The sequence below is a fragment of the Cyprinodon variegatus genome, unplaced genomic scaffold, assembly GCF_000732505.1.
Source record: "Cyprinodon variegatus isolate N-32 unplaced genomic scaffold, C_variegatus-1.0 Scaffold523, whole genome shotgun sequence".
NCBI lineage: Eukaryota > Metazoa > Chordata > Actinopteri > Cyprinodontiformes > Cyprinodontidae > Cyprinodon > Cyprinodon variegatus.
Genome location: NW_015150976.1, coordinates 33,381 through 42,344, shown reverse-complemented (window position 1 = coordinate 42,344; position 8,964 = coordinate 33,381). Strand labels below are relative to the sequence as shown.

The window sequence follows — 8,964 nt, the reverse complement described above, 5'->3', positions numbered from 1 at the left end:
TTTACCATCAATCTTTGGAGCTGAGAGATTGAGAGCAGGGGCAGAAACATCAGCATCTAAATCGACATCAGGACCATTTATCTTTGTCTTTGGCTTTTTAAAGGTGGGCCATTTGAACTTTCCAGATGGAGACTCAATGTCTACATGTGGTTTTCCTACATTAACATCAGCTTTAGGTAAATTTACATCAAGATCTGGTGAGTTAATCTCACCATTAAGCTTTGGAGCTGATAGATCAACATCTGGTGCATTCAAATTTGCATCCAGGTCGGCTTTTGGTCCATGAAGCTTGGGTTTTTTCCATTTCAGATGTGGCCAGTTAATTTTTCCTGAGGGGGCATCAACATCATGTTGAGTTTGAATATTTAAATCAGGAGGTGTCAAGTCAGCTTTGGGGAGATTCACTTCAGTATTTGGAACATTTAAGTCCCCATCAATCTTTGGTCCTGTGAGATTTAAGTCTGGGGTGTTTAGATCTCCATCTATGCCCAAGTCTGCTTTCGGGCCATGAAGCTTGGGCTTTTTCCATTTCAGGTGAGGCCAGTTGATTTTACCAGATGGAGCATCAACATCTAAGGGTTGCATTTCAAGGTCTGGGCCATTGATATCTGCCTTTGGCAAGTTTACGTCAACTTTTGGGGCATCAAGCTCCCCCTTTACCTTTGGAACAGAAAGCCCAACCTCAGGCGTGTCAATGTTTGCATCTATATCCAGACTATCTTTGGAGCCATGAAGTTTGGGTTTCTTCCATTTTAAGTGGGGCCAGTTGATTTTACCAGAAGGAGCATCAATGTCAATGTCATGGGCTTTAACATCTAGTTCAGGACCCTTGATGTCAGCTTTAGGCAAGTTTAGATCAACATCTGGCCCACTTAAATCCCCATCAAGCCGTGGTGTGGAAACATTGACATTAGGTACTGATAGGTCAGCATCTGGCCCTTCAACTTTAGTACCTTTCCATTTAGCATGTGGCCACTTGAATTTGCCTGAGGGTGCATTAATGTCTGCATTTGGGGCTTCTAACTTTGCACTAGGGCCATTAAAATTTGCTTTTGGAACATTCAGATCCAAATCTGGATTTTGAAGAGCAAAGTTTGGAGCCGACAGATTAAGGTTTGGTGCGTTTACATTCCCACTAACAGATGGAAGATCAATGTCACCAGACATGTCCAGTTTGCCATTTGGTGGTTCAATTTTTGGTAGGTCGAAGCTTGGCATTGTGAACTTAGGGGGCTGATATTTGCCTGTCTGGATTTCTGGTTTATCAATTTTCAAGGAGGCATTTGGCATCTTGACTTGTGGAGCTGAGGCACTGACATTAGGAGCATTAAGAGAACCACCTAGATCTGCCTTTACATCGGTTCCCGGTAGTCCTATGGATGGCATTGTGACTGCAGCACCAGCATCACCTGATGGCTTATTCAGGCCAAGTTTGGGCAGGTCTCCATTGAGGGTGGGGCCATTTATTTTACCACCCAGACCATTTAAGTCTCCATTGAGGCCATTTAAGGAAAAAGATGGTGGGCCAGCAGATGCATCAAGTGAAAGATCCTTCTTTAGGAGCCCCTGTAATATGGAAAAAACAAAATAAAGTTAGATTAACTCTCAACCTGCAGGACCTGCCCGACTGTGAGAGTCAGTTGTGCTTCACCAATCACACAATGGCTCCACACACACATAATACACCTTTCTTTTCAGGGCCACTTCATTGACTTCCATTTATTTCCAACCAATTTCTACACCCTTACACTAACCATAACAGATTCATACCCAACCCTAACTCACACCTCAGTCCCAAATGTAACCACTGACCCCAAAACAGCAATTCCCCTCGTTGGGTCCAATGCCTGGACCCTACAATGCACCATTTTTCTAGAAAATTGGCTCCATAATGTATCAAATACTAGAACACACACACACAGCCGTTTGAATTACCAAAAGGATTGCTTTGATTTAATCTAGTTTATTTCTATACTGCCAATTCACAACACGTCAACTCAAGGCACTCTATCAACTGATCTGGTTGAACTGGATCTATAGTTTTCCATTTAAGGAAAACCAGCTGATTGTATTGACTCTTCAGCAATCCCTCACACCCTCACCTGGATGTCAGTTTTATTTTGTTGATGCCATAAATGCAATTTTTAAATCCTGACATATGATATTCACACTCTTAACCATTATTTACCTCTGTAGTGCCTTTGAGACCCAGTCCAAATGGGTCCAGGGAAGCCCCGGCACTCAGATCCTTTTTTGTCAGAACCTTCATGTTGTCTCCATAAGGCTTTAGGATCTCCAAGATATTATGCACATCCTTTTTGTCAAGGTTGCCAAGATTTATCGTTGCTGCCACAATGTCATCCTCTGGGGGAATAAAGAAGAAAGCCAAGCTAATTAGAGTCACTATTCTAATATAAGATTAAAGAAAAAAACTTTTCATATGCTTGCATCTTACCAACTTTAAGTCCACTTTTTGCACCAACAGTGTTCGCAGCATTCCCACTAATGGAGAGTCCTTTCCCAGAGTCATCCAGAGCCAGGTTTCCTGAAACACTCGCACTTTCCCCACTCTTTTTTGGACAGTAAGAAACAATGTAAGTTGCATTCATTACAATTCACATCTTCACCTAATGTCTTTCACTTACCATTTTTTCTTTTATGTAGTTATGCCCACATTTCAGGGAATCTACTTCAAAATACAGAAGACCAAGGAGCTTTCACCCTGAAACAAAAACACACCCTTATCATTTCTGACATGATTCTGCATTACAGAAAAGTTTTTTAAATCTGGTCAACGGTATAACCCATGCATGCTGTTCAGGTTATACCGAGACAACGATGCCATCTTTATATTTAATGTGCTCTAAAATCTGACCAAGACCAAACATGATTGAAATTCATCAAATTATTTAATTTAACCGGAACATTTCCCCTTTTATCAGCAGTGACCAATGAAAGCTGATTAGAGAGTTTGAAAGAAGGCAACACCTTAAACTACCTTAAAAGTAAAAAAAAAAAAAAAAAAAGGTGTTGGCTTGGTGGTTAGAGCAGTGCGCTTGTGCTCCGAGAAGATTGCAAGTACCCGGTTTGATCCCCACAGCCTCCACTCTGGGGTCCTGAGCAAGACCCGTAACCCCACACTGCTCCCTGGGCGCCACACAACGGCAGCCCACTGCTCCCCAAGAGATGGTTCAAATGCAGAGAGTGAATTTTCCCCATTGTGGGACAATAAAGGGATTTACATATACAAAAGTGGATAGAGATTCTCAACCAACAGACACCAAATAAACTCCAAAGTGCTGCAAATGCTTAATATATCTTCTCCATTAAGACAATGCTTTTTTAAAACCTTTTCAGAGGGTGTGAAAATTTAGGGGTTTGCCTGACAGAAGCAACACCCTTCATCAGATGGCCTCACGCTTCAGGAATCCCAAACCTCTGCCAGGTTTGGTGAAGGGAATGTATCCATCCAAACCTGTCGGTCTGCATGCATTCTGGCTGACACACACACGCAGTCCTCCTGCCGACCACACCTCATTGGTTTTCACCCGCCAACAGCGCAGCGTATTAGCAACTTTCCCCATTTAAAAACAAACCAGGAGGACTTCCTGAATAAAAGCCCAAAGCTGCTGTGATTCAGTAGAAAATACATGAAAGTTCTGATAGAAGATCAAACTAATATCCAAGAATCCATAAAGAACTCTGCTTATAGATTTCCCTTTTCCTACTGGCTGCCATGGGGGCCTCTATTTCTATACTTCTTCACACACCAGAAGTTCTACGAAATTATGAAGAGGAAAACACCACAAGCTTTAAAAAACACTGATTGAGGGGAAGGATTTTTTTTAGGAGCTGGAATAAATAACTAGTCACTCGTTACCCTAACAGCAAAACAAATCACTAAAGACGATACAGTGGATGGTTTCAGCCTCCATAATAGAGCAGAGAAGTCTGACTGCAGCATAAATTAACACATTAGATAAATGTTTGGACCAAATCCACATTTTAAAGTTCAAGGGAAGACATCGTTATGATTATTCCTCATTTCAACCCTCCTTCCAAATCAGCAGAAAACAAAAATGCAATCAATCTGTTGAAAGAAAAGCAGAGCAACAGGCACTTTCTAAAGATACTTCTAGCTAAAATCCCATCTGTGAAAATATTTCACAAACTGGGGTTTGATTTATTTATTTTTTTATCATAATCAAACCCTAATTTGTAAAATATTGTCATGATTTACTGACTAAGTGTTAAAAGGCATCCATGCCACAGGATGGAGGGACTCACCGAGTACCGCTGCTAGAGATGTCACCTCTTCAGTGTATCACTGCTGCTTTGTTAGGGATGAGAGGAATCTGCCTGTTAAATGCTTCAATCATCCGGAAGAACGGGTTTGACCGCATCAGGACCGCCCCTGTCCTTCTGCCCTTTTTTCATTTGCAAAAAAAACACACCTATATTTTAGGCCAGCGACTTAAGCAGCCGAAACCCAACTAGAGAGTCCAGGTAAAGAGGAGAAAAGACACGAACCACTCCTTTGAAAACAGCACAAACAACGTTTACACATCCAGGACGACTCCCTTCTAAAAGCTCGCCACATTGTTTTTTTATGTCATTCATTTGTAATTATCAGGCTGCGGCCCAATGACATTTCTAAGCCTGTTTGGAGAGATATTATGTTTTGAGTGAACATCTAATCCTGCTGGCCACATATAGCACTTTGCTTCCAGAGCTTCTGCTCTCTTCCACTCAGTGAAACCATTCAGCAATGAAGGAGACCTGGTTGGAAGGTTTCATGCATGAGGCCTGTTATTTTGACACCACAGGAAACGTCATGTAAACAACCGTCTGAATCCAACGTGTTACATATGTCATGCATAGAAAACAGGTTTATGACTTCTGTTGCAAAATACAGATGCAGCTTATTTAACCAGTAATGCAAACACTCATTACACTGAAAGTGCAAAATAAAAACAATCTAGAAATAATTTACCCTTATTTGAGCAGGTAAATGAGAGTTTGCAAATGGAATGGGTAAGATAAGATATTTAGAGAATATGCACTTCAGACAATGCAATTGTGTTTTCTTATTTTAAGAGTAAATTGTCTTGTTCCATTGGCAAAATGTCTCTTACCACCTCAATCCAAGAAAAAATTCACTTATTTTAAGAATTAATGACTTATCTAGATTTCAATTTTTCCAGTGAACCTGGTTCAAACTCGTTTAAAAACTGGAGTGGAAGTAATCCAATCAGGGCAAAGTTATCTAATAAATACGAATAAAGTGCCTTAATGTAACCAAGCCATTTATCCACGTCTATCCAGTCATCCTTCATGTTATTCCAAACAGAGGCCTTCTTTAGGCAACAATAGACTCCCTCTGTTGGGAGGATCCCCATCTCCACCTCTTTAATCAGAACAACTGATTTTTAACTGCAGGTTTTTGGATGGTAGGTCCAAAAGTAAGTGCATTTGTTCTTGGATTGAGGACATAAAGGACCCACTTTACCAATGGAACAAGACAATTTACATTTAAAATAAGAAAATACAATCGCATTGTCCTATTTCACGCGCATTTTATCTAATTATCCTATTTTAAGAATAAAAATACTCATTCCATTGGCAAACTAATTTACCTACTCAAATTAAAGGTAAATACAATTAATTAAAAATATTTTTATTCATTTCTAGATCGTTTTTCCAGCGTACACACTCAGTTCTGCAGACAGCGGCCTTGTTAGATGTCGGCGCTTCAATCATAATCTGTGGAAATTTATGCTGAAAGGCTAACTAATCCTTAACATGCTAACAATAAATCAGATCAGATCTAGCAAAGCTGAGAAAATAAACCTTAGTTCTGTCTGATCAGAAGCAGTACTGTCATCCTGTGACCGACGGCGGCGTCCAACATTCCTTCAGCCAAATTAAATATCAAAACCTGTGTGAGTCATTACCCAACCCATCCAGCAGAGAAGGACAATGTGATGACTGTTGGCAGAGAAACTCAGCAGGGTGTTGCCTGCATGAGGCCATAGCTAAAGGATGAGCAACTGTAACAAGACTTTATAATTAATCAGAGCTGTTAATGTGCTGCCATGGAGAACCATCAAAGTAAAACCTGACAGATTCAGCAGTTTTAAGCTTCACTAAACAGCAGCTTCCTGTACCGCCAAGGTCATTCATGTAAAACCTGTCAGTCTGATCAGGTTTACTATTTGGTTCCCTTTTTAACTTCATTTCAGGCCTCAGTTTTCAATCTAAACCTTTTTTTAAAAAAGGCCATAGCTGCAACATTTGATCAACAAGATCCTTTTTCAAAAAGCTAACATCCACAGAATGTCTGCAGTGGATGCGAATAAAGGACTTATTTTACTAAAAAAGGAAATAAAAAAATGTTGACAGGTCCAAATAATTTGCTGGATAGAAACGTTGACAAAACAGGAGTAGCCTATTAGGCTGACGGAGCTCAGGCGTTGGCACATCCTCCTCCCAGTTAAATTTCTCACATTCAAGAGAAAAAAGAAAACAAGTTGGAAGCAAAACACTGTTCACCTTTTTTTGCTTCCATTGTTTGTCAGAGGCTGCAGAGGGTCGGTGCAGGTGTTCTGTCAGGAAGCATACCTGGTCAGACCAGCATATCCATACACGTTTATCCCTTTGGTTTTGTGTGAAAAAATACACTTTAAACTACCTCAACAGGCTTGTATCCCTTTAGTCATGTACAAAAAAACTATTTACTTTTTGCCGTTTTTTTCTAAGCCTATGGCGATCTTTTGTTTGTTTTTTTTGTACATGACAAAATCATCCCACTTCTTAAATGATCACCCCCCCCCCATAACATCCCTGCAACATTTTATTACTGAATGTGTAAAATTTCTACTATATATTAACAGTAATGGCAATAATATTGCCCTTTCAGCATTTGGCAGGCTGTTTGCTAACAAGCCTAAGAAAAATAAATAAATCAAAGAAGTTTCCTACCATGACTATGAAGCTGATCCCAGTGGGAAATTAGTCACCAACTCTGTATGGGCAGTGATAGCCATGCCTGTCTAGGGACTGACTGCTGTTCTACGAAAAGGTGCCTCAAGATACACGAGATACACACCCATCAAGGTAGTTTAAAGTCTATTTTTGATACAAAACTAAAGGTATAAACTGCAAAGAATTGAAATAAGTCATTTTCTATCAAAATGAGGAGGGACGTGAGACACTTTGACAATGGAACAAGACAATTTACATCTAAAATAAGAAAAATTTAAAGTGCATATTATCCAATTATCTTATTTCAAGAGTAAAAATACTCATTCCATTGGCAAATCTTATATATATCTACTCAAATTAAGGGAAAATACACTTATTTTAAGAAATATTTGCTTATTTCTGGATAATTTTTGCAGTGTAAATGCAAATCTGACATCTTGCGCATACGTATTGACTATGTGTATGCTGGTCTGATGAAGGGGTATACTCATCTGACAGAACACCAGGCTCAGACACACAGCTGTGTTCTCTGAATATGTAATGTGTTCCCTTCTGTTTGCAAACAGAAGGGAACAAGGAAATGCCCTGCAAAAAACTGATATATAACCAAGGCATTTTTTCTTGCACTTTTTCTTGAATTGAGGAGGTAAGTGAGACACTTTGCCAATGGAACAAGACAAGTTACATTTAAAATAGGAAAAAGCAACTGCATTGTCTGATTACAAGCACATATTATCTAATCATCTTATTTTAAGAGTAAAAATATTCATTCCATTGGCAACTCATCTTATTTACATACTAAAATGATGTCTAAATACACTTGATTTATGAAATTTGTACTTATTTTAGGTCATTTTTGCAGTGCAGGAGAACTGCAAGAAATCTAAATAAGCCAATTTTTCTTAAAGTAAGTGATTTCTTTCTTGAATTGAAGACGAAAGAGACACTTTGCAAATAGAACAAAAAAATGTACATTAAAAATATATTAAAAAAAAACTGCATCGTCTTATTTCCAGATATGAATCTTATTTTAAGATTAAAAACACTCCCCTTGGACATCATCTTATTTACCTAGCCTACTCAAATTGAGGGTTAATACATCTAATTTAAGAAATGTTTGCTTATTTTCAAGATCGTTTTTGCAGTGAGAGCGCACCGCGTACTGGAGGAGTTAAACTTGCAGCCATCACCTTTAAAAGCATGCTCCATTAATCTCTGATAGATTATTTACATTTTAAAGATAATAGTTCTATTTATGAATAAAAGCACAGATTATGAGCAGCAGTTACCAACCAGGAACAGCATGCACACTGGGTTCTCTGGACTTCAACACATGCATGTGTTTAACCTGCTGTCACTTTCTAACCTACATAAATAAGAAGAACAGACTTACAGGAGATCTGAGGAAGGTGCAGCCCTGGAGGACAGGTGGAGCTAACAATGACTGAGAGCATCATGACTGAAGGGGAGGTCATTATTGGAGCCCAAACAGGTGAGTGATTACACTGATGCCTGGCAGCTGGGAGGGAAGAGAATCACTGACTAACTCAACGGGTGTGTTTGATTTCAGAGGCTGCTTCTTCCAAGGACGCCGTCTGTCTGGACTGGATCCTTCCAGGTCCATGAAAATAAGGAGACCGGAAGAGTTTCTGCTGTGGATTCAAACAGGTTTAGCCTTCCGTACCCTCTGTCGCCTAGCAACCGGGAGAGTTGACACACAAAGCAGGAAAAGACTGAATACCAAACTTTTCAAAAGTGTTTCTTTTTATTTATTTATTTTGATTGTAAAGTGAACAAAGACTCACTCATGAGAATACAGAGGGGAATAAAGGTGACAACCACCAGGAGCATGAAGAAATAAAAGCCAAAGTAATGATAGAAAAGAGGTAGAAAGATATAAGTACATTAAAATCATTGTATGTATAAAAAAAATATATCTGCAAAATCTCTTAAATTCAATAACAAAAAATACTTAGTTCA

At 39.2% G+C, this 8,964-nt stretch overlaps 1 protein-coding gene across 1 annotated transcript in view; it reads right to left on the bottom strand.

Annotated features, from left to right (window-relative positions):
* Positions 1-2,787, bottom strand: part of LOC107095086 (neuroblast differentiation-associated protein AHNAK-like) — an 8,840-nt gene extending 6,053 nt beyond the window's left edge. Inside the window, exons 1-4 of the mRNA XM_015391060.1 lie at positions 2,646-2,787; positions 2,456-2,570; positions 2,189-2,364; positions 6-1,566 (exon numbers count right to left, since the gene is read on the bottom strand). Coding sequence (XP_015246546.1) covers positions 6-1,566; positions 2,189-2,364; positions 2,456-2,570; positions 2,646-2,648 — 1,855 coding nt within the window. The 5' untranslated portion in view covers positions 2,649-2,787. The remainder of the gene's footprint in view (positions 1-5; positions 1,567-2,188; positions 2,365-2,455; positions 2,571-2,645) is intronic.
* Between the last annotated feature and the right edge of the window lie 6,177 nt (positions 2,788-8,964).